The sequence below is a fragment of the Xiphophorus hellerii genome, chromosome 17, assembly GCF_003331165.1.
Source record: "Xiphophorus hellerii strain 12219 chromosome 17, Xiphophorus_hellerii-4.1, whole genome shotgun sequence".
Classification (NCBI taxonomy): Eukaryota; Metazoa; Chordata; class Actinopteri; order Cyprinodontiformes; family Poeciliidae; genus Xiphophorus; species Xiphophorus hellerii.
The window spans coordinates 20,534,094-20,560,272 of record NC_045688.1 but is presented as its reverse complement, the minus strand read 5'-3'; the positions used below and the strand labels follow the sequence as shown (position 1 = coordinate 20,560,272).

General features: G+C 37.8%; 2 protein-coding genes and 1 long non-coding RNA gene across 7 annotated transcripts in view; 2 read left to right on the top strand and 1 right to left on the bottom strand.

The window, feature by feature from the left end:
* cog5 (component of oligomeric golgi complex 5) overlaps positions 1-26,179 on the bottom strand; it is a 68,396-nt gene that overhangs the window by 30,089 nt on the left and 12,128 nt on the right. For both annotated transcript variants that reach the window (XM_032590089.1, XM_032590090.1), the window contains exon 7: positions 2,988-3,118. In XM_032590089.1, coding sequence (XP_032445980.1) covers positions 2,988-3,118 — 131 coding nt within the window. The remainder of the gene's footprint in view (positions 1-2,987; positions 3,119-26,179) is intronic.
* LOC116737099 (G-protein coupled receptor 22-like) lies at positions 11,019-24,710 on the top strand. 4 transcript variants are annotated; one of them, XM_032590095.1, is made up of 6 exons: positions 11,019-11,277; positions 12,693-13,231; positions 13,317-13,479; positions 18,264-18,408; positions 19,403-19,549; positions 23,094-24,710. In XM_032590095.1, the coding sequence occupies exons 4-6, from the start codon at positions 18,286-18,288 to the stop codon at positions 24,144-24,146; spliced, it is 1,323 nt and encodes a 440-aa protein (XP_032445986.1). In that variant the 5' UTR covers positions 11,019-11,277; positions 12,693-13,231; positions 13,317-13,479; positions 18,264-18,285; the 3' UTR covers positions 24,147-24,710. The 4 variants fall into 4 exon arrangements, with proteins under 4 accessions (XP_032445986.1, XP_032445987.1, XP_032445985.1 ...); XM_032590096.1 differs by lacking the exon at positions 13,317-13,479 and having other exon boundaries at positions 12,693-13,027; XM_032590094.1 differs by having other exon boundaries at positions 12,693-13,479.
* Positions 15,685-25,028, top strand: LOC116737108 (uncharacterized). The gene is made up of 3 exons (XR_004342738.1): positions 15,685-15,695; positions 16,680-16,687; positions 24,874-25,028. It is a non-coding gene; the product is annotated as an uncharacterized LOC116737108 (long non-coding RNA).

The window sequence follows — 26,179 nt, the reverse complement described above, 5'->3', positions numbered from 1 at the left end:
CCACCATCAGGCTTTTCATAGTTTGGACGAAGCGACCGCTAAAGTAGGTCTCCAATTGAAGCTTTGGGAGTTTTCCGAAGCCATCAGCTGGTCCTTCATATACTGAATGCCGGCCAACCAGTTCTATTTTGTGCCTTATATCTGATAGCTAAGTCTTCTAAATCTAATGCTGTCAAACTCTTTGAAAACTAATCATTTTCCAACAGTTGGCCATATTTTTTCTAGGCCTTGGCTGTGCTTTTTGTTCTGTTTTGTTTTTTCTTTTTAAGATGAGGCCTAAAAAAATTAAACATGGCCAGAGCACATGCACACCTTGTCCAAGCCTGATCCAACCTGACTCGTTAACTCTGATTAGAGACCTTTGATCAAAGTAATCTCGACATATTTTAAACTGTCACCAGTTTAAAATATGTCAAGACCTCTGACTTTGCTCTCTGCTTGCTTGGAAGTGTAACTTCTCTCATTTTTAGCTTTAGTTTAACATCTTCCAGCTCCATTTTGTCACTTGTTTTAACTGCAGGTTGAGTCAACTGTGAATATTCAGGGTTGCATGATTGATGGGAGCAGAGTGGAGTCACATGCACATTGATTCAGCACTGTGCTACGCTTGTTACAGTCTAACTTCTGCACTTTACTTTCTTTCCTCAACAGGGTAAACTACCTCCTATTTAGACTATAATATCTACATTAACCAATCTTTATATTGTGTATTCTTGTTCACCTTTCTCTATGCTGGATTTATTGTAGGCTAATTTAAAATGCACCACAGAAGCCCGAAACCAACCATTAAATATATGACTTTGGCCTGAAATGGCACAGATTTCAAGTTGGCCATAGGGTTAGGGTTAGGGTTAGGGAATGGCTAGGCTAAGAAAGAACATTTCCTCTCTTGTTACTACCTAAAACTACAGTTTGGTTTTTGTTTGTTTTTGACAGATGGGGTGGGTCTAGATGTATGGAGATGACAACAAACAAGCAAGATTTGGATTTCTGGGTCACCTGGACCCCCATCAACAGATGGCCTACAGGGTTTGTGCTGGAAACAGCAGAGCACTGAGGTGAAACTAATCCCCACAGAGACACGACCCAAATGCTTACATAAGATACTCAAAGAAGTCCCTTGACTAATGGGAAAAGTAGTCTCTGTGTGTATGCTCTACATATATGCATGTGTTTATCTGAAGTGTCATATCTGAATAAATATGACAGAGACACTCCTGAATCACAAAGTCTTCTCTGTGATTCAGGTATCTGAGGTTGGAGTTCCCAGTGGATAAAGAAAAGTCAATCAAAAAAGAAGTATCAATATTTTTACTATTTAGCAGAATTTGACGCACAGCAAAAACACACACAAGTGGATGCCTTGTCCTTTGTCCACTCCTTGATATTCTCAATTTCCCTCTCAATTTCTTCAAGACTTTTTTGAATAAGTTACTTTTTATGGTCATATTTATTTTATCATCATACACTCCTAAGACAAAAGGGATACTGTGAAATGTTCTGAGAGTTTGACTGGTGTATTACTATAATATTTTAATTGGGCGATACGTGAGTTTTGACTAGTGTCGCAGCGACAGTCACAGTACCATTTCCTCATATCAGGGTGCCTGACCCAGAGCAGACGTTTTCCCTGACTTGCCTGTAGCGCAACTGGGATTTAGTACAGAACTAGGGCAGCCTGATTAACTCTAAGTCAGACGTTTTCTCTGCAGTTAAACCATTTCTGTGTTTGCGAGGAGGGGTTTTCCCTACTACTGCTAAGACCATTAGGAAAGTAAATAAATGAAAGTTTTTTTGTAACTTCAATGTGGAAAGAAAATTTTTGTCCATAATTTGGTAGTTGCAGGAACACATTCTGCATGCACACTTCTCCCTACCGTGGATCTGGGACAACTGAAGGCAGAAGCATGTCAAGGATAAAAATTGGTTAATAAACATTATTTGACTGAGGGCAGTCAGATCAATTTAATTTGCTAAATTACTATTCTTGCTAAAAAAGTAAGAACAAAAAATCAAAAAAAGGTCACTTAGGACATCAAAGATGAAAGGGGCAGGACCTCAAGCCCCCATCTCCCTCACCTATGCACCTACCTACAGCACAATTTAAAAATTAATTTAATAACTTGAACCAGGTCGTGATCATTTATGTTTGGTACCAGCCTTTTTAACGAGCTCTCAGTTGGCTTGTGCTTCCCGATTGCTCTGTTTTGATGCAAATTACCTCGGTTAGCTGGTAGACTACACATCTCTATTGCAGGCCATATATATCGCACATTCCTAATCTTAACCAATAAATTAAAACCCTCACTTTGAAAGACTCATTGGAAGGAGATAGATAATAAGTAGATGTATTAAAATGTTTTCCATTACATTTGCTTTTATTTTCTAAATGTTAATATCGCTGAATGTGGACCTGCTCAACACCTACACAGAGACTTGAGGACAAAAGCACAGCATGTCAGCAGCAACATGAACATTAAACAGCCTGTCAAACATACACACTTTCCTTCATGGGAAAGTGAAGGAAATCCACATAAAAGCTCTATTGTACATTTATATTACAGAGCACCAAGGAGCCCATAGTGTTCTTTTGCTTTAAGCAATAAAATACAGACATTTCATTAAAAATATTCTTTGCAACAGCTAACTTTTATTTCCTTTAATATTTTCAAATATGAACCAAGCCTATGAGAATTTTAGTTTGAATGAATCAGCTGAAGGAGTCGAGTAGAAGCCTTCACACCCAGAGAGTAGAGACAGCAGCTGGGTGGGACGACAGGGCTGCTGGGGTGATTAGGTTGGCTTGTGCATTTACATGTGGGAGTTCACTCTCGTTAGTATTCATCAGTTCACAAAGTAAGCAAGTCACAAGACGATTTAATTGTTTTTTGATGTTTTCTTCACCTACTTTAACAAACACATTATTTGTGGATTCTTCCATCCTTTAGACATTGAACTTCTTAGAGGAGTAGCACTTTATAAAGTACCTGGATCTCCATGCCCTGCTCCAGTAGTCTCTTGGCTTGGTTCTCTACCTCCAGCCTAGCTCTGCTGATCAGCAGCAGATCATTCTCGATCACCTCTATACCGCTCAGATCCACACCTTGAGACAAGTAGTCTGGAATAGAAAAAAAAAAAAGGTGATTAATTTGTACATTTTGGCGTCTAAATGTGGTGAAGCGGAATTTGGATTTAATAGAGAGAGGAAAGAAAGATGCAAAAGTTAATTAGACTATAACAAGTGCAACAACCTGCACAACTAATTTGTACACAGCCCTGCTTCAATCTATCAATCACACATCCCTGAAGATTTACATTTATAACAAAAAGGAGATGGAAGCTCTTACTCTAATGGTGGTCTGAAAACCAAAGTAATAAAATCTTTTTTTTCTTCGAAGAGTTTTTGCGGCCCTAGTGGCTTGTATTTTTTGCGACAGTAGTCAGACAGAAAAGAGGGCGAGGAGAGGGGGGAGGACATGCAGCAAAGGTTGCCGGGACCGGGAGTCAAACGCGCGACGTCCGCGTCGAGGACTAAGGCCTCCAAATGTAGGGCGTACTAACCCCCTGCGCCACCACAGCACGCCCCACAAAGCAGTAAAATCTTGATTAAAATATTATCAGGTTTACTCAGGCCTATAATCAAAGCTCTTTAGTTGGGTCAGATCAGGCTCTGATTTTTAGGCCCCATCTGCACGGTATGGTGAAAACAGCTTGTTGAAGTTCAAAGCGAGCATCAGAATTAATGAGGAAGTAAGTATGTTTATTTGACTTTCAATAGTTGTTGGTGCCACATAGACTGATCTGAGTTCTTTAGAACCAGCTGAACTGCTCGGACTTTCACTCAAAGTCATTTTTCAGGTTAACAAAGAATGTTCTGAAACAGAAAATAACATCCAGTGAGCAACAGCTGTGTGGATGGTAATGTCAGAGATAAGAGAGTGGACAGACTGGGTAAAGATGATATACATTGGCAACTGTAGTTCAAACTGGCAACAACAACGGCAGAATACTCTGTGAAGGTAGAACACATGGAACCATGAATATACGCAAGCTTTTGACCTGCTGTGAAAACGTGTGGCAGCCACGCAAACCTTTTCTGTGGACAATAACAAACTATAAAGCGTCAAAACTCACTTAAATACACTGAAATCTGACTACATTCAGTGTTTTTTAGACCAAGAAGCATCAAACCCAATGTTTTTTCATGATTTTAATATTTTATTGTTTCAATGTAAATGATGAAACTGAACCGCATTTATCCTCAGACAATAAGCTAACAAGCACGCAAAATAAAGAAAATAAAAATCAAAGGATGTGAAGACCTCACTCGAATGTAAATAATAATTTTCCTCAGTTTTTGTCTCATAAAGATGTAACGTCTGTGTGCCGAAGCGAATGAAATGCATCTGTGGGGCAATTTTTTATTACAAATTTTCTTCTTCTTTATACATCCAATTTTTTTGTGTGCTGCACTTTCCTAAATTTTTCCGTACGCCAAGTTTTATTGTGAAAACTGCAGACTCTTTTATACATGAGGCCCCTGGTACCACTGCTGTCAGAAAAGTACAAGAAGCTGAGACTAAAATTCAAACAGGCTCACCAACAGCAGGTTGGAAAAATCATTGCTGTTATGTGGAATCTGGTGTAAACAACATGAAGACATGGATCAATCCAATCGTCTATCAACAGTTCAAGCTGGTGGTGGTAACAGTATCTTCATCGTAGACTCTAGACTCATTAGTACCAACTATGCATCGTTTAACCCTGCCAGAGCCTACCTGAGTATCATTGCTGTGCCCATCAGTTTATGACCACTGTGGACCCATCTTCTGATGCTTAATTCCAGTAGGACAATGCAACATGTCACAAAGTTCTGATCATATCTACGTAGTACACAACAGTGAGTTCACTGTAGTCCAGTGTTCTCCACACTCACCAGATCCAAGTCCAAGGATCTGGATTTGGGATGTAGTGGGAGTGGGACTACATCATGAATGCACAGAAGACAGACCAGCAACTGTGAGACAATATCACGTTAATATATGGAGCAAGATGTCTGAGGAATATGCCTGACACTTTGGTTGAATCTATATGATACAGAATTAAGGCAGTTCTGCATGCAAGATGCACCCAAACAGACACTTGGACGGTACACCTATTAAAACTCTTTAAGTCTTTTGTTCAATTTCCTCTAAAACTCTTTTCCTTGCTTTGTGTTTGAATGGGGCTTTATAAATAAATAAGGAAGAAGGTCCAGTTGATATGGCCAGTTGATATCAGCCAGTCATTGTCTGTGGAGCAATTCCTCCTCCTAAAGAAGAATAAGGTGACGGTGGGAAGAACTAGCTTCCTTTTCACAGAAAGAAACCTTCAACTGAGCAGCCTATGTTTTCTATACTTCAGGACTTGCTTAAATTAGGAACCTTTTAGAGGCCAGATCATTTATATAAATAAATGATCTTTCATAAAAATGCATAAAAAATGCACTTTTTTATGCATTGATAGTGTTTAACCCTTTCAAGAAAAAAAAACCAAACTTGACCCAGATTTGTAGAGGGACAATTTGAGAACCAGGCATTTACATCTTCAAACTGTAAAGTGTACTTGTACAAAAATGTTTAGTCAACTATTGTTCAAATAATACTCTGGTACTTCATCAACATGTCTTCTTTGTGATTAAATTATCATATTTCATCCTGCTGACAGAGAAGATGACAGCAGGACAAGTCAGCTTGACAGATTTGTCAACAACACTTATTTCAAAGAAGCACATAGCACTTCTGACAGCCTGTTAAACATTTCAACTGCTTTTTCCCCTGCATTGTTTCTCCACCTACTGTCACTCTAGCTTTATACCGTCTGGAATGGTATAAACTGGCCCATATATACTGGCCCAACTCGCAGGAAAATGTTGCAGTGGACAATCAGTTGATTGTATTCCACCAGTATAATGAGCCTATTAAACAATGTCTATTAAACAATGAGCATCTGAAAATGTAGCATCATAGACAAACTGCTAAAATTAACATTGATGCTGTTGTTAACTAACAAGCATTATGCTATTAGAACTTTAACCAGAAAAGAGAGAAACCTGAATGTTCATGCAGCAATACATGAGGTGGTGTGTGTGAGGACAGCAGGCCAGGCAGACCAGAACATGGACACACTATTACAATGTGAATAACAGACACTAAGCAACAAGCCGGTGAGTATTACTACGGTAATCTACAACCTTTTAGCCTTTTTTTTTTTTTTTTTTTTTTACAAGAGTTATTTATTTGAAAGTTGTCAGACAGAAAAGTGAGTTATGAAGGAAGGGGAAGACATGCAGTAAAGATCATCAGGCCGGGACTCAAACCTGCGGCAGCCACATTGAAGACTAAGGCCTCCTTACATGGGTCACGCTTTATCCCTGCACCACTTCCATGCCCTAATCGGGCCTATTTTTGATGTTGGAGTAGTAGACTAAACTCGCAGCTGATATGGTTCAGCAATACCACTGATCTGTCCATTACAAAGGGGTACATGTCAAACGTGGACTCTGGGGTCATCAGTGACTTTGGGTCTGTTTGCATGATTGATTTTTTTCAACTGCAATAACGGTTTGAGATGATGTTTGTTGTGGGTTAACAGAAAAGAAACTGAAGGGAGCCGAGTCAATCATGGAACTGGTTTGGCTGTATACTGATATTTCTAAGTATACTGTACACTCCCAGTTCTGGCTTAAAGTACAGTCTGGTTGCTACACCAACAGCTTTGTTCTTTCCTCTACACCAGGTCACTATTGCAGCTAAGAATTTGTTCTTAATAACTCACCTGGTTAAATAAAGGTTAGATAAAATAAAATAATTTGAGGTTTCAGCAGGTCACATGGCTGAAATTAAAGTAGAAAACTGACTCAGATTAAACTTTGCTGCATTAAGATGACTGGTGCTCTTTGGTAGCGTCATAGCACAGAATTTCACAAGAAAAAAGATTAAATGCAAATGAACCTCAAAAAGGGGATCACTCCTCTCTCATCTGAAAATGTTTGACAGTACACTTCCCTGCACTTGCAAGTCAGGTAAAAAAACAAGAGGTTGGAAATACACAGAAGCAAAGTTCTGGCGTCCAAAAGTAATATGCAGCACAGGACTTAAAACTAAAGCAATGTCAGTTTTAATATGAACAATAGACATGATTAAAAAAATTAATAATGGGAGAATTGTACAGAACCCGTACAACCTCCTATCATGATGGTCAAAAAGAAAATATGTTTGAAGTTTTCACTTAATAAATGATCTGTCCATGTAAAATATATATATATTTTATGTAAGTCAATCCTCACTGACATGAATTTTAACTAACTTTGTTTTCAACAACTTTATGATATACATGTAAAAAATATGTCAGAATAATATCTCACTGCTGTAAAATGTTGACATTTATAAAAAGTTGAAATTTGTAGCCATTCAATTCATGTTCCAACTTTCCAACTTAATAAGTAAACTACAGAAGATCTGACATCAACACAAAATGATGGTTGATTAGTTAAATATTAGGACAACTTTCTTGTCTTCATGTGTCTTAATTCAAATTTTAAACTAACAAACAAATACTAATTCAAATGGAAACTACCAGAAATAATAGGTTCAAAACCAAACTTCAAAACAACTTACAAGATAAACCTGGTTATTTCAAAGGTTCGGCCCAAAACCGGTCAGGTTCCAGCTAGAGCTGTGAGCAGCTAAAACATTAAGGTCCCACTGAGTGTGTCCTACACCACTTGGCTACAGGTGAAAGTGTTGTGTATATGTCTGTGTGACACTGAGGCAGAGAAAGCTGAAATTCTAACAAAGAAATACACAGAAAGCAGCTTATAGATCTTAGCTCAGAATAGCATGCAAATGTTGTTTCAGAATTTTTTTTCCAAGAAAGTTACACTCATTAAAGATTCCTTCCATACAGTTATGTGCCCAAGCATTTACTTTTATTTTGATGATTCAGACTTACAGCTAATGAAAACTCCAAATTTTGTTTCTCAGAAAATATAACAGACCGACCAATAAAAATGAAATGTTCTTAGTAACACCGAGTCCTCCATGTATTGTACAATAGCTGCACTTAGCACTTGTGAAAGGCTTCAAATGCATCAATTCTTGCATCAATCCAATGTGGCATGGAACAGACCAGCCTGTGGTTCTGCTGGGGCGTTCAGGAAGACTATGTTATTTAATTACAGTCTTCAGCTCGTCTGAACTGTTGGTTCTGATGTTTCATTTTCCTCCTGAAGTGGACCAAAACGTGAAACTTTGGCCTCTGGCCAATGGACTACTTGACAACAGCCCTGAGATTCTCTGTGTGGTTTAGGTCAACCCAGTTTGCTGGCATTACCATGGTGACTAAAGCAGGCACTAGTACTTTTGGCACTACGGGTTGGTACCTAAACCTTCTGTAAAAGGAAATCAACATCTCCATAAAGCTCATCAGAAGATGAAAGAATTGGCCACCACAAATAATTCAGAATGAAAAGACAACAAAAAACCCTAAAGTTGTCTTGCATTAAATAGTTTGATGATGTTTTTTTCTGCTAATTGTAGCATCTGAATCGATTCTTTTTACATTTCAGGTCTATAGTACACCTACACAAAGGAAGAAAGATATACTATTCTTATACAGGTGAAGGACTGAAGTATTGTGCAGACACCACATATTCAAAAGCAATCTGTCCAAAGCTACTGGCTATTTACCAAGCCTAGCAGATATAAAGATGGAACAGCTGAGCTCTGTGAAGAAGTCTTTGTGTGAGTTGGTCTTTTCTGATTTGTGTCATAATGTGCTCACTGCTCACAATGCTGTGCATAGTCATGCACGCCAAAAGGAGAAGACACAGACCTCTGGTTATGAGGAGACATTTCCCAGGGCATAGGCAGAGCTCTGGCACAGATGTGCCTTACTCTATGTAGTAAGGGAATGAATTGAGAATGCAGTGACTCACATTACCAATAATCTCAGCCTCCCATATACACTGGCATGCTTCAAATTAGCAGGAGAGAAAGAAAGTTCTTGTCCACCTGCAGGATAATCTTGGAGGTAAAATTATTTTTTAGTGGTTGTTTTTTGTTGGTTTTGTGTTTTTGTTGTTCTTATTTTTCTGTCAAGGAAAAAAGTATGAAAACTGAGTGTAAAAATGAGAATGAAATCAATATAATTATATCATTGTGATGTAAAGTGCTTTCTCAATAAAAATGTTATAAAAAATAAATAAAATTATTTTTAGTAGCATTATTAGTTATCAGTCAACCAAAGGGCACAAATCTCTGAACAGCTGAATGTTCCTAGTGTAGTTTGCCTTGTGGTCCAAAAGAGGACAATTCTACACTTAGCAAGAAATAGTCCCACTTTTCCAAGAAAGCACTGAACTAAGCAGGGGAACAACAATCAGTGGCACGATGGCTAAAAAATCCAAAAGACACTTAAAAAAGTGAGTAGAAAATAATAAACTTAACTTAACTTAAGGCGTTTGCTAACATTAAGAACTGCAAATGACACATTTGGTTGTAGTAACCCAATTTGTATGATAGGTTAGTAATATACCAATAATGTGTTATACAACCCACTCAGTATTCTCAGTACTGTAGATCTTCCATCTGCCACCATCAAAGTTCCAATCATAACACACTCCACTCCTATGAAGAATGTTGTAGTACCAAATTGTGAGATGGTTCCTTGACTGATGCTTCATTTAATTGATATCTACAGATTTTGGAACACAGAGTAACATTTAGCAAAAACTAGTCAGAAATGAGGAAAGACACTGAACAGTCTGCTGAGACGAGAGATGCGATGATCAATTACTGCTTTTCTTTGAGGTCTGACCTGCTGATTCCACTTTGTCATTCTCAAGACTGAAGAACAGAATAATATGCAACACAAATTAAATCAGAATATACATAGAATTAAATACTACAACTAAGACTAACAAAAGCAGAAAATAAGACATCATAAAATTATTCAAGAGTGGCTTAAGATGAGAGGCAGAGTGAGTGCCCCACATGCAGAGTCTGTGGTTCTTGACGCCACCATCCTGAGTTCAATTCCTGACTCTAGGATCTTTGTTGCATCTCTTTCCTGATTTTCTTGCTACCCATTTCCCGGATGGCAACTGCTAATAAAGGTCTCTAGTGCTGAAAAAAAATAATCTAAAAAGAAGATTGGCTTAAGAGTAGCAGTGACGCTCTTCAGTTAACCAGTTTCAGTAGACTTAAATTTATGAATGTGTAAATGTATGAATTCTGGGACTCAGCTATATTTTTAAGATGCAATGAAATGTCACAGAATGTTGAATAAACTACTTATAATATTAATTTCTTTGAACAATTTAATCTGTATGTATTTATTGTAAGCACCTGAACAATTTATTTTCTTGTTTTTGCACACAGAGAAAAATGAATTGTGGAGGACAACAGAATCTAAATTCTGATCTATCAGTCTGTGTTTGCTTAGCCTGGCTGTGCCATTGTTGCCATGCCACTGCCAAGCACCCTAATTAGTCCACTGACAAGCTTCACTCCAGATACACTCGGCAGGCAATAAGGACAACTTTAACAGCTCAAATGGTAGCCAGATTGGAGCAATCAGGCAAGCACCATCCGGCAGGTGCTATGCAAACACAAACAATGGAGGAGTGGCCAAAGTCCTGACAGAATGCATATGGTCATTACAATTGCCATAGAGAACATTTATGTCAGATGTTTTAAATCAAGTCATAAAAATGTAATTTGATATTACTATGGAAAAACCAAAAAACAACGGGTGGATTGGACGCAGTGATGAAGACAACCCAGAAAGCCCTGAATAAAAAATTTATAGGAGTATAAAAATGAGCTAAATCTGCTCTGAGACCAAATAGTCAAGCGTTTAGGTATAGAGGAGAAAACAGAAAAAGATCACTACAAACAGCCAATGGAGGAGGAGGAAGAGGAGGAGGAGGAGGTGATAGATGAGTGGGGAGTGCTGCTGGAGGCAGGAAAAGCATGACAGAGAGACAGACAGAAAGAAACACAGCACAGAGAGGAAAGGAGAGGAGAGGAACAGCAGCAGCGTCTTTATTGTGTGCTCTAGCCTCTCTTGCTGTATGCTTTCTGCTCTTTAATTTTACATTCTGAAGGGATTCAACAGTGTACTCAGACGATTCATTGATGGGGAAACAAGCTAAAGCTCAGCATTACCTGTGGGCAGCAGGATATCTTTGGTGACAGATGACAAAGCTTCACACAGAAAGATCGTACTTCTCAGGTAAACTAACGCTTGTCAATTACAAGAACGCTGTTGCTGGTTTGCATGTGCGGCAAGAAGCCATTGCAAAAATATACGTTAAGCAAAAACACATGTTGGCAGGTTGAACATTTGAACCAGGTTTTTACACAATGATTATTTAAAAAAGAGCAACTGAACAAGATAATTCCCAGAACAGTCAAGTCTCACAGAGACAACCTCTCGGACTTGGACCACTCACACTGCTGGAAACTAAACAGGCTGAAGTAGTTCTTACTGCTGGTGAGCTAAACAAATGCTTTGTGTCAAAAATAATATTTCTCCAACAGCTGGAGAAACTAGTGCTTCAATTTCAGTTTAGAGTTCAAACACTGGCTGCTGTAAAAGTGAGCTTTTTTCTGAAGTTCTATTAAATGCCTCAAAACAAAGAATCCCCATCATTTTTATTCATCAACCAATAGCATGGACTTTGATTCACTTTTACTGTCACACACTGTGCAACATTAAAAAAAGTTACATTAAAGATAAGTTTAACTAAAAGTTAGGTTAAATGCCAATGATAGGGAAAGTGCCCTATTGACTGCACTAGTTGGGTTTTTTTTTCTCATTGAGTATTCAATTTATTAGCCACAAAATGTTAGGTAGGCCTAGTATTGGCTCCGTAGCAGCTAACTGTGTTGAAGCTTCCCTGGATAAGAGGTCTTGTGGGTCGAATTCCAGCTGCTTACCTCCACATGTCCCATTCTTCTGTCTCCCACAACCTGAACTTGGGAGGGAGAATCCTAGCCCAGAGATGGCCGTCCTTATTCTCACTACCTGGGATAACTTAGATATAGGATGGCAACTATGGGCCACACAAGCTGAGATGCTACACAATTCAAATCCTACACCTATTAAAACATTTTGACAGATTGCTTTGGAATGCATTTAAAGTCATTTAAATAAAAGATTTATTAGGTCACCCCAAAAGAAAGAAATATTTCTGATTTTCACATTTATTCCAGTTTATACTTTATACCCACATTTTTATTAGGGAATGTAGTAAATGCTTAAAAATAGAAGAAAATGTATAAGTAGTAATTCTGAACAATAAAAAAAAAAATCACATTTAAATGTTTAAGTTAGTCAGTAAATGTATAATACATTCCTCTGAGACAGTCTGCAGACAAGTAGTTCTCAGTTTTCGCTGCTCATTTGCTGAACAACATATGATGAGAAGCATCAAAGACTCAGAGCAGGGCAACTAAAACTGATTAAACGGACACTCTCCATACACACAAACAACTCTGTAATCACTCACAGTCAGGCATCTAATTATCAGGGAATGATGGCTGAGCTTTAATTGGACTATACGCATGTGATCCAACAGCCAGACCACAGGATAATAATCTACTTCAAGGTGACCCAAAGATTTCTTTCTTTCCTCGTCTCCACAGAATCTGAATGGGAGCAGAAGATAACCTCAGGGGAAGTGATGACTGGGGAACATGCCTGTTCGCTGCCTCCCTCACAGGCACTTCAACCATTTATAAAGTATTAAGGATGTCCAGAATGAAGGGCACTGGAGACTTGAATGTTCTAAAAGGTCTTGCCATGACGTACATCAGGATATCTAGCCTTTGGTTCCATGTTTGGACTTAAGGGATCTGAAGAGGAAATTGCTTTGAGCTCACTGGAGAAACCACACAAAGTTGCATTCCCTCTTGGTGGTAGTTTTTCTTGTAATTTTTTTCTCTTTGATGTTCTCTGGAATTTTTTACACTTGAAAGAGGTAAATATAAGGATGTCCAGATAGACAACTCTGAAAGGATAATAGTTATTGGTAGAGCAAAGAAGGACTGTTATGAAACTGTCATTATTTTCCCCGGGAGATGAAAACAGTTCAAGCACAAAGGCACAATGACAAGATTGAGCTTTGTATGAAAGAAGCCATTGATCTTAGTGCACCACACTGATGCTGCAAGGCACATGAGCGGTGGGTGTGTGCTGCTTCTGCTTACACTTGAATATCTATTATCCCCAAATGTAAAGATCACTAAAAACACTTCTGTATTTTTTAGTAATTATATTAAGTTGATAAAGAAAGGCCATTGTAAATCCAAGGGGCATGATGGGAAGTGACCTCATAAAGTCACAACATAGTGGGATGACGTGACATGCTCCAGTAGGATCCTTGTGGCAACTGTGACAGCTGAGCCGAGAGGACAGTAATGGGAGGGAGCGGTGAGTCAAAGACTGATATCACACCTGTGTTTACTTGTCTTCAGTCCAAACCACAAGGGAACCAAGATTTCCTCAGAGTGTTCTGGTGTCTGACTTACTGATTCAACAGAAAAACCAGGACAGTGCAAAGATGTCAAACTTTATAATAATAATAATAATAATAATAAGTATTGTTCACATTTTCCAAGTATAAAGGGTCAAAATGTGATGGAGAATATTTCTGATGCATGAAAAGGTTTAAAATTAAATTTCAAATTAATATGGAAAAACCCTTTGTTTTTTCAGAAGTCAAAGTCTACACCCCAATTCAAATTCTTCGAAGTTTTCTTTGGACAGGTTAACCCAAATTTATTCATATCCCTGGTGGACTGGCTTTTTTACTGTTTACTCTAGATCAGGGGTGTCTAAAGTGGGTCCTCGAGGGCCGGCATCCTGCATGTTTTAGTTCTCTCCCAGGTGGTAGAAACAGCCTTCTCATCATGTCAGTGTTCTTCTTAGGCCTCTAATGAGCCATCATTTGATCCAGGTGCGTTAAACCAGGGAGAGAACTAAAACACACAGGATGCCGGCCCTCGAGGACCCACTTTGGACACCCCTGCTCTAAATGTTTGGTGATGAGCTCCAACTAGCAGGTTGGAAGACCTCCCTGCCATCACTTGAGTCTTTAGGTCCCTTCACAGATTCTACATTAGACTGAAGTCTCCCTGTTAGAAAATAACATGTTGGTAAAATAAAAAAATAAAAAAAAGATTAATGATTTTTGGTGTTTAATTGTAGACACATGACATATGACACTTGTCTTGTGACTAAATATTGCTTTCAAAGACTTACTTTTATACCTATTGTTATAGCAACTCAAAAATTTGATGTTATTAATGCATTATGTGGATGATTTTTGAGATGGAGTTGTGTGGGAAACTTATCAAGTAGATATCTTGCCTGCATTAAACATCAGATTACATAATCAACATTAAGTAAATAACACTTCAAATTCATTTTCTTATAAAATGGACACTAAGCATACAAAAGAGGAGCAAAAGCAAAACCAGGCTGCCATGGATTTTTTAGATGTTTCGTGAACAATTTCAATAATTATCACAATACAATTTTATATGAACAATTCAGATTACAAAACTGAAGAAGAAAACTGAAGAAAACTGTCATATTACATTATAAAGGCTGTCTTTATTGTCATTATTGTAATTTTTTAGACAATAATTAAACGGAAATTGTTTTTGCCCAACACCACTACCCACTGATATTACTTAATCCTGGGTACAATGTAGACACCCTGTCAGCCCTGGGAGGAACTGTTGTACGGTCAGTAGCCTGACCTGATTTCCGATTGAGCTAATTCTTATCTGAACACATGTAGCCCTCAGGCTATTACGTTTGAACTCAAAATGAGTTACCTAAAGCTGAAACAAGTGAAAATGATAAAAGATTGTGAAGTCAGGACACGCACTTCATCCAAACACACCCAAAACTGAACATTACATCCTTCGTCACAAAATAGGGGTGAAATAAATTTCCATATGCACACTTTAAAAATGTGACATAACTTAACATTACACAAAATCTCATTATATTTCCTCATATTTAGACCCACATATGTGTTTTTTAAAATGCCATAGCAAGAAACATTGAAAACAAAGTTCAAGGTTTCCCCCAGAAAACTTGCTAAGCCAAATGATCTGAGGCGGTCCATCAGCGGGCCACCATGTTTCTGGATTAAAAGATGTTAAGTTGACAGGAAATGTAAAATATCACTGAGTAATTATATGTTACCATAAGACATTGCCAGCAATGCTTAAACATACAACTATAGTCTTAAGAACAACAAACCAAAAAGATGCAACTAAAATAAATATAACTTTTTTGCACATCTGTTAAATCCTGATTACCCAGTGGATCTTAAAACTAAATATATTCCAGAAATATGGTGTTTGAGCTACAAAGACTACAAATAAGGAGCGGCAAAGTGCATGAAGAAAGTGGACGTGTCTACAGTCTTTGTAGATCAGTCAATCATGATCTACAAAGACTGACTGCGTAATTGATTATAGGAGCAACAGTGGTGAAGATCGGCCTATTTAAATGACGATTTTGGTGTGGCACTGGCTGCCATCATGAAGAGTGTCAGAGAGCAAAAAAAATAAAGTAGAAAGTCATAATAATAATGGGACAATAATAATTCAATTAAATTAGTTTATACAGTGACAACTCAACAAATGTCGTTTCAAGGCACTTTACAAAAAAATAATTTCAGTTCAATCACACATAAATTCCAATTGATCCTAGTTACCAGTTATTAAAAAGTTTCTGTCTTAGGAAATCTAGCAAATTGCATTAAGTCGTAGGCTTGCAGCATTCACTCACTGGGGGATTGAGAAGACAAAACGACAAGAATGCAGAAGAAACAGATAAAATGCTGCAGAATTATTTTTGATTAATTTTGATGGCCGTCTTCAAAGTTAATAGCAGGAGATAGAACAATCAGCTAATGGCAGCGTTATCTTAGCCGATGTCCCCCTGAAGGAAGGTATCACAAGCAAACGGAATGATGATACTATAATAATAATATTAATTTAAATTAGTATACACTGTGGTAAAACAAACGTAGAAACGATGGCCTACTTTTCAAAGGTGTTAAATATAGATGCAAAAACAGCATTTGGCAATCTGGTTCAGGTTTAATAAATCACTTTAAGGTTAGTAAGTCAATACATTTGCATTTCCTCCACCTAGTATTTTGCGCCTTTTGGTGATCAGCAAATATTTTACATATTCATGAAGGCAGACATGCTAAATTTATTGATTCAGATTCATATTTACTCGTGTCCCAAATGGTCAATTGATGTTACAGCAAGTATAAAAACTAAAAGACAAAATATCTCAGTTAAAAAACAATAAAACATACCACAAAATGCATCAAATATAAATCAATACATTGCACTTGCGATTCTCCTGATTTTGCTATGTAATCTTGTCTTTGTGTGTATGAAAACCGGAACAAACTTCTTATTCAGATTACAAAACTGATGATCAACACAAACGTTTAGAATTTCACTCCCATAGTATCTGGATACAGGCAGCCAAGGCATTTCTTGCAATACATATCTACTGTATTGCATACAATGATATTGTGCAGCTCTACTCCCAAACCTAATGGTAACCCAGGCCTGTAATCCTGAACACAGTCTTAGATGTAGTTAAACTACATGCTTTGTTTGTGTGCATGAACTGTCCGCAGGCCGATGTCACAGAATAGTTACCCTGCTGTAACCCAAAACCAGGAAGCATTCAAAATAGGTAATTATACCTGGAAAGGAATACCATTTTGCCTTTGCATAGCTCCATCTATTTCTATAGATGGTACTTTGGACTGTGTTGTCCAGATTTGGACAGTGGAGTCCAAATCTGAACTGTGACACTAAACATGTGGTGGCATGGGAGGAAGTTAGAATCAAAGCTAGTGTTCTTTATTAGTTTTGAAAAGAATTTAACTTTAAAGCTTAAAAAGTCTGTCTCCAACAACATGCAAACGTTGGTATGCTTTTAAATCTGAATTTGTACCTAAACGGATCTCTCTTTTAAATTATGCAAAGTACATTTCTGAAGAAAATCTTTAAACCACTTTTCATTTCTTTATGTTTTTCCTCCAAAGTAGCCAGACCTTTGCCTGTTATTTTTGTTTGATCAATCAATCAATCAATCAATCAATCAATCAATCAATCAATCAATCAATCAAATTTTATTTGTATAGCACATTTCAGCAGCAAGGCATTTCAAAGTGCTTTACATCATTACAAACACAGAAACACAAAGTAATATAGAATCAATCATTAAGTCAAGTACCATCAATAAATTTGTAATTGATTACATTTCAAATACAATTCTAAACAGGTGGGTTTTTAGTTGAGATTTAAAAGAAACCAGTGTTTCAGCTGTTTTACAGTCACTGATTGCAGTCATTGAACTGTTAAAATGACCATTAGTTGAATATCAGGCAAAATCTAAAAAAGGTATTGAAACACATTGAACTTTATATGTGAAAACAAAATGGGAAAAGGAAAGTAAAATAGAAATCACAGAAGAAGAATGGAACAGTTACTGCATGACAGTTTGGAGATGTACCAATTCGTACTCATGGAGAGAATTTAAATGGAAATGCCTGCTTAGATTTTTTAGAACACCGAAACAGAACATTTCTTGTACCAGGGGGGAGCCTAAATGCTGAAGGCAATGTGGAAATACAGAACCCAACCACTGGCATATATGCTGGGACTGTACAATTATGAGGAATTGTTGGATAGAAATACACAAAAATGCATCAGCCATAGCTGACAGCATCACATCTAAAACATCTAACTGATAAAAATTATGTGAAAGGTATGGTTTAAGAAAATAGAAAAAAGTATCTAGTAAAAACATGCCCAAAGAGATACGTGATTTTTCACCGCTATAAGAACAGCTTACAACTTTTTGGGTTTTCGACACAATTACATTTATGGGGGAAAAGCTAATGAGATAGGAGCAATGATAACTTTGTGAAATAACCTGAAGAGCCAATTTAACATAGGTTATGAAGTGGGGACACAACACTGATTCACTCTTTAAGCTAAGGAGCTATAGTTATGTTAGGAAAAGGAAAGATAACTAGTTTAATACAAGTAGCTGCGACCCTGGCACACTACATGCTACAAGATCACCAGAGAAAAAATGTGGTGTGAAGTTTTTCCACATCTAATCAAAGCATTATTTGTGTGCAAACCTCTCTCCAGGTGACTTCTTACTGGCAGGACAATGCACACAGCTGCAGTCCTGATCTCTGTCGCTACGATGAGCAACATGACTGTGCAGGACACACCTAACCTCCATGACCTTGACCGAACTTCGTCTGAGGCCATTCATCCGATCAGCTTCCAGGTATTCTTTTAGCTTGGCTAATGCAATAGAGTTGAAGGGGAAATTAAATCAAATCTCAAAATGTTGATATTGCATAAATATTATTTAGTGAAACACTTCAATAAAACATTCCAAGGATGTTGAAAAATAAGTTCTTTAAAACTTAACTTATTTTTAGCATTTTTGTCAAAAAATGCCAAAGTGGGATGATTCTGGCCCACCGTTACGTTTGCTTCTGTCCTGGGTTCATGACATGCACTTTGCCGTGGCTAGTCACTAAAGTTACTGTTTGGTTATTAGTTAGTGGAAATGGTAGAAGAGGCCTTTTTTAAAAATGAAGAAATGCCAGAAGACTTTATGGGAGTAAATGATATACAACCATAGCAGTATGAACCTGAACTTGAACTGGATGTCCAGAATTGAATGAAAACGCTTCAGATTGGGATTCTGGTTATCAGCACTGCTTTGGCTTGCAAGTACAATTCATGGATTTAGTGCATTTATAGAAATTTCTATTCTGACAATTGTATGTAGCCCAAACCTATATGGCACAAAAATCACGTATAAAGCCCCTTGTTGTTTCATCTCATTGTCTGGCATCACAGAAAATACAGTATTATAAAATGCAATTCAGTATTATAAAGCAGATTTTAACTAGTGGACCCACTAGGCAGTGACCTGGGTGGGCTAAATGGGATTACTTTGGAGGGATTATTTTCTCTGTGTGTATTATTTTATTTATGTGTTAGATACACTTCTTTGTACTCACAAACTGTATGTACTAAAGGAAAAAAAAACTCAATAAAAAAGACAGTGATTAAAAAAAACTTTACAAGAATATCTTATGATTTTCTTTAACCTTATGTTTAAAAACACTTTTCAGTTCTCCTTTAAGCCTTTTCTCAGGAAACAATGTCGATAATAGCATGAGACTGCTCAGATAACACAGTCATAGAAAAATTGAATACTGTACTTTTTCACAGCACAACAACATTTCTGTGATTTCTATTGGAAGGTTTCCTTGACAAGCTTTTTGGTTTTGGAAGTCGTGTTGGGTCTAAGCTCCAATCTCACGGTGCTGGTCCTCTACTGCATGAAACAGAACCTCATCAGCTCCGTTTCCAATGTCATCACTATGAACCTGCATGTGGTGGATGTGTTGGTGAGTTCTCACTTCCACTAGTTTATACTTTTTATTTTTTGCATTAACCTCAATGGTTGAAGATTAAAATTTCAGCTGCTAACCTATCCCCCTTCACAACAAAATCACTATCACTTCCTTCTATATTACATTGTCAAATCATCTCTCCATCTCATCAGCTATGTTAAATAAACTTTTGAATTTAGTGCAAACTTAAGTTTCCTTCAAATCCTACTGTAGAGATATACCAAAATGTATTTACCATCCACTTAATTAGGGTTGCCTGTCCACACATGTTAAAGACAACTTGTTCAAGTAATCACATAACACTTATATAGTGTATTTCTGGACACTCAAATAAGCTTTACAATGAAATCAGTCATTCTCATTCACGCAGCATCATTCACACACTGATGCTGGGAAGTTACAAGATTGTAAGCACAGTTACGATGACCACTACCAGCAGGCAAGGTAGTTGAAGTGTCTTGCCCAGCACAACAAAGACAAACAAAGCGTGGACTTGAACTGGCAACCCACCAACTACAGGACAAACTCCTACCACCTTTGCCACCATTGCCTCTACAAAGTAAGTCAAAAACGGTATCTGAAGTAATAGTCCAGATGCCGAGATTGAGCCGCAATTTTTGATATTTGTATCATGGGAGTGCGCTACAGTTCAGGCCACATTAACAGTAACGGAAGATTAAATATATAAATAAATATATATTATTTATATATATTTATATAAATATATATACAGTACAGACCAAAAGTTTGGACACACTAGGCCTGTCGCGATAAACCAATTACTCGTACGATAAATTAAAACTACCGACGTCATTTTAATTATCGGCATTATCGTCTCTTCTGACCTTTTTCTCTTTCTGTTGATGACACTGAACGAAAAAAGACTAAACTCCGGTGATCTCCACTGCCTCCTCCTTTCCTCATTTCCTTAGTGTAAAGCCCAGCGCACACGACAGGATCTTAGCGCTGTCGCCCGATTGTCGGCCCATTTTCAAAACCTGAGAGATCACACATTAGCCAACAGAAATCCTAGCTATAACGGTTCCATCGGGTTCGGTCCTGCCCTGTGGTGTCCAACAATGGGCACAAAATAATGACTACAAGTTCAGTTAACTAATTTTAAAACCAGGCATTAATCAATGCTTTACTACAATCTACCTGCAATGCATGTGGCTAGTGTCAGCGTAAAGTCCTGACTGAATGAAAATCATTATAACCTATTTACGTCACGTTAACGAAGAACAGCTGAAAAGTTACCGGGTTTATCAACTGCGGTAGCAATTTCGCTCCAACTCCTCCCCTTGTCATTTCTATATTCTTTGCATGTTGAATAAACATTAATATTGTTTCCACATGTCATCTCCAATGTCCGCTGGACTTCGGGTTCCGCCGTGTCAGCTGTTTGGGATTCCCCTCCGTAATTTCCCCGCAGAAAGCCAGGAGAAGACTCCGCGCTTTCTGATTGGCTACCTGTCACATTCAACAGGGTGCGTTAACGATCCCAGTCGGGGAAAAACCCTTGATTTAGATCGGAGCGGCAACGAGATCTACCGTAACACACCACACAATCTTAGAAAGACCAACGTTCTAAGATTGTTGTAAGGGGGAAAATAGGAGCAAAAAATCATGTAGTGTGAACTATTGCATCAGGTAGTCGATGTGCCCATCTTCTCTATTTAAATCTAATTATTACTGAAGGGCAACATAATATACACACTCCATAATCTTTACTTTTTTGGTTGAATGCAGTATTTATTTCCACTTTGGCTTTATGTTGTTTAGTTTTTTTTCAAGTGCGTTTTTTGTTAATGGAGACTAAGAATCCATTTTAGTTTTGTTTTTGGTTGTTTTGTTTATTTTGTTTATCAGTTGCAGTGTTAAGTGTTCTTTTGAAAATAAAGTGTATCTATCTTTGGCAGGAAATCGCATGCATTATTACGTTATTTCCATTACATCAGTGTTAAAAGGTCTTCAAACAATATTATCGTTTATCACAATAATTTTTTGAGACAATTAATCGCTCAGCAAAATTTGTTATCGTGACAGGCCTAGGACACACCTTCTAATTCAATGGGTTTTCTTTATTTTCATGACTATTTATAAGGCAAGAAATCCCACTTATTAACCTGACAGGGCACACCTATGAAGTGAAAACCATTTCAGGTGACTACCTCTTGAAGCTCATCAAGAAAATGCAGAGTGTGTGCAAAGCAGTAATCACAGCAAAAGGTTGCTACTTTGAAGAAACTAGAATATAAGGGGCATTTTCAGTTGTTTTACACTTTTTTGTTTAGTGCATATTTCCACATGTGTTATTCATAGTTTTGATGCCTTCAGTGTGAATCTACAATGCCAATAGTCATGAAAATAAAGGAAACTCATTGAATTAAAAGGTGTGTCCAAACTTTTGGTCTGTACTGTATATACAGTATATATATATATATTAAGGTTTATTGTTCTAAACCTTATTACGTTTAGATCAATAGGTGAATTCCAGGCATTGCATGAGAAGCAAAAGTGGAAAGCAAAGCAATCCACTCACATCGCAAGGCAAAGCCTACCAATGCTATAGCCTGTCAGAATTAGGAAAAAAGATGAAAGCATGGATCCATCCTACATTGTGAGAGGGATATTCTACTGGTGCACTTTTGGCTTCTTAGCCTAAAGCCTAAAGTGATAAGTGAGCATTTTTTAAACCCCATGGCTTACCTGAGTATTATCATCAATATGAATCCCGTACTAGAAGGGTGTACCCAATGAATTGGCTGAGGAATGCATGTTTCTTTGGACAAATACCAAACTCATTAGTCATACCAATCATGTAAAATGGCTGAAAAGGCAGTTGAACCTGATTCATTGAAGAGAAACATACAACTGGAAATTAATCTATAAATAGGAGGGAAGCAGCTTCACAATCCATTCGTTTATCGTTTTTTATATTCATTAATCAGTGACAGTATGGATATTTTTTTATGAAACAGAGTGGGGAGAATAGACCTGATGATCACCAATGATGGGAAAAGTGGACAATTCTGATTGACTGTTTCTGTAATACAGGAATCTAGTTTATCCAACCTTTTACTGCTTATGTACAGTTAGCTGAGCACCAGCGAAATACAATGATTAGCATAAAACTGATAACCTTTCCAGTTAGTTTAATTTCTTCCAAAGCCCCTCTTATTGTTCAGTTTTGGCTCAGGATGTCAGATTTCGTTGTGTAATTAGTGGGTTGCTCATTCAAACCTTTGGCAAGACACCTCACCTGCAGGTGCCGGTCAGACACCTCTTTTCTGTCAGTCTGCCCCTGTGGATACAATGTAACCTACCACTATCAGCATGTGAATGTGTGCATGAATGAGTGCATGACAGATGGTAGAGTACAGTAAGGCACTTTAAAAGTCCTAGGACTTGATAAAGCGCTATACAATTGCAGGCATTTACTATTTGTTGTTATTTCCAGTACCACTGTTTTTAACAAACCTGAGATTAAAAAAACTGTTATATTCAGAATGTAACATGAATTCCTTTAATATTCCAGGTGTGTGTAGGCTGCATTCCGCTGACAACTGTGGTCATCCTACTTCCTTTGGAAACAGACACGGCCTTGATCAGCTGCTTCCATGAGGCCTGTGTGTCATTTGCAAGTGTGGCCACTGCTGCAAATGTCCTGGCCATCACTGTGGACCGTTATGATATCTCAGTTCGACCAGCAAACCGTGTGCTAACAATGGGTCGAGCTGTGGCTCTGCTGGGATCCATCTGGGCTCTATCCTTTTTCAGTTTTTTGGTTCCGTTCATGGAAGTGGGTTTCTTCATCAGATCTGGTACAGATTTTGTAAACCAGACTGCAATAGTGAAAGTCTCTCAGATGAGTGAATATTACTCAGAGCTAGGTTTATACTACCACCTGCTAGCACAGATCCCCATATTCTTTTTCACAGCTGTGGTAATGCTGGTAACTTACTACAAGATCCTTCAGGCACTTAACATTCGCATTGGAACACGCTTTCAACACAATTTACCCAAGAAAAAGCAAAAGAGCAAAAACAACATATCTTTGAGCACTGCCACACAAGCAGAGTCTACAGAAGCTTCACAGAGCAGCACCGCAGGCAAGGGCAGTGGAAATGCACCTTTAGGCATGCGGACATCCGTATCTGTCATAATTGCACTAAGAAGAGCGGTGAAGCGCCATCGAGAGAGAAGGGAAAGACAGAAACGAGTTTTTAAGATGTCTCTTCTGATCATCTCTACATTCCTTCTGTGCTGGACCCCAATAACTGTCCTTAACACAATCATACTCAGTAATGGTCCCAGTGACCTGACTGTACGCCTTCGGCTTGGTTTTCTGGTAATGGCATACGGAACCACCATCTTTCATCCCCTCTTATATGCCTTCACTCGGCAAAAGTTCCAGAAAGTTCTCAAAAGTAAGATGAAAAAGAGGGTGGTGTCTGTAGTGGAAGCAGAACCAACACCAAACAATGTGGTCATCCATAACTCCTGGATTGACCCCAGGAGAAACAAAAAGGTCACGTTCAAGGAGACTGAGGCCAGACAAAAGTGTCTTTGCTCAGAGGAAGCAGAGTGACGGACTGAACTCATGTAAATATGTCAAGAAAGCACACAGAAAAGTGAATGAACTAAAACATGTGGATGAGGAGCAGAAAGCAGAAAATGGTGGAAAAAAGAGTAAGAAGCAAAAATCAGACAAAAATTTTAGATGAAGCTGAAAATCAGATTGACATACTGTATGTAGGATGAATGCTAACATGATGGTATCATTGAGAATAAATAAATTGTTATGACATGAACAAAGTTTCATCTTTATAAGATGAAACTTGAGATAACACTTGCTAAAGCTTTTCTCTGAGAAAGAGACATGGGTTATACTAACTTATTGCTATTTATTGTAGACTCCCAGAGACTGAAATAAAGGAAGTTATTGTTGAAAAACTGTATCAATCAGAAGCTCCTGTTGTTCAATGTAATACAGTGTGAGACAAAGAGTCACACACCACTTGGTTTGTCACCATTTGTAATAAATACCCAAGGGCACAGCATTTGTCAGGATCGCATTGTCTACCGTTTCTTCCTGACTCAAAGTGACAATGCATCAGACAAATAAGCATTAAAACTTTCTGTACAACATCTACTTTGTTCTTATCTTTTTATTTTTGTTTAATTATTTAAACATTGGGTAGCTGAGCCTAATTATGAGAAGATCCCATAATATGAAAGCATTGTGAAACTGACAGATGGTAATTGATAGTCTTTCAAGATGCAGGAAGTTTGGACACTTGTTACAGCTACTAGAGCAGTGGTTCTTAACCTTTTTTGAGGTACCAAATCCATCAGTTTCATATGTGCAGTCACCGAACCCTTCTTTAGTGATAAATAAAATAAATATTTTTTTTCCAAATTCAAGACATAGGTATATGTTTTTTTGCTGGTGCACAAAATGAGCCGTGCATGAACGTCACTTTGCTCAAAGAACAAAACCATGAACTCACAGCAAGTTACAGTATTACTTTATTCTGGCCCCCAAAAAATATTTCGGCCCCATGAAAGAATTTCAGCCCCCCAAATATTTTTTTTACTATTTTACTAATTAAAAATAAATTTGGATTTTTTTCAAAGAATTAAAATTTTTTTAATGACTTAATTTTTTTTATTTTAAATTTAATCTGTTTTTTGTCGTTTTGAATCCACAAAATACTTTTTTGGGGCCAGAATAAAGTATTGCACAAATGACATACCTGCAAATCAGTGTGACTTCTGCTGTTGTCTTTGGGAGACCAGTTCAGAGAGGCGTGGTTTCAGAGAGGCGTGGCTTCAGAGAGGCGTGGCTTCACCTTAGCAATTGCATCTTCAGAGCAAAGTCCGTTCATTTTCTTCTTTTTTTGCTTGACATATTTAGTATGGATTAAAATATTAAGAAAGAAACCACGCGACGTACAACTACGACAGCCGCTGATACTGCGTGCACTAAATTCCTCGCAGCACTGATTGGCCGAGCAACGTAACATGATCCTCTGCAGCAAGTGATGGCCAAGCGGGGCGTGTCATCACGACTTTACACAAGTGTGTCTTTACCTTGTGTACGGCAGAGGCTCCGCCAGGGGAACCAGGGGTTCGATGAGACCAACTCATCGAACCCCTGGGGTTCGATCAAACCCAGGTTAAGAACCACTGTACTAGAGACTCCCGTAGGAACTGTGGCAGTGTGTTTCTTTAAGGTCTCTTAAGGAATGGGCCAGTTTCCAGTAACAAGGTATAGAACTTGAAAAATTTGCATTTTTAGCTCAAATACACTTTGTGTACTTGAAGCCTCAGAAAAATTCAGAAAAGTTGAATTTAGTCTCTCCCAGTGCTGCATAGATATCGTTATATTAAGCTTGGATAATATTTTTCAGTCATTCAATTTCCTCTATATCCCACAATGTTTGTTTTTTTTGGTTGTTTTTTTGTTTTTAAACCATAATGTCAGTATTTGCTGCATGAGTTCTAAACAAAATAATATTACAGGATACATGAGATGCTTGTCATCTCATCTCATTAGAGATGGTCCATCTTTTTGAGATGGTCTATCTCAAAAAGGACCAGAAGTCAATTTTGATTATT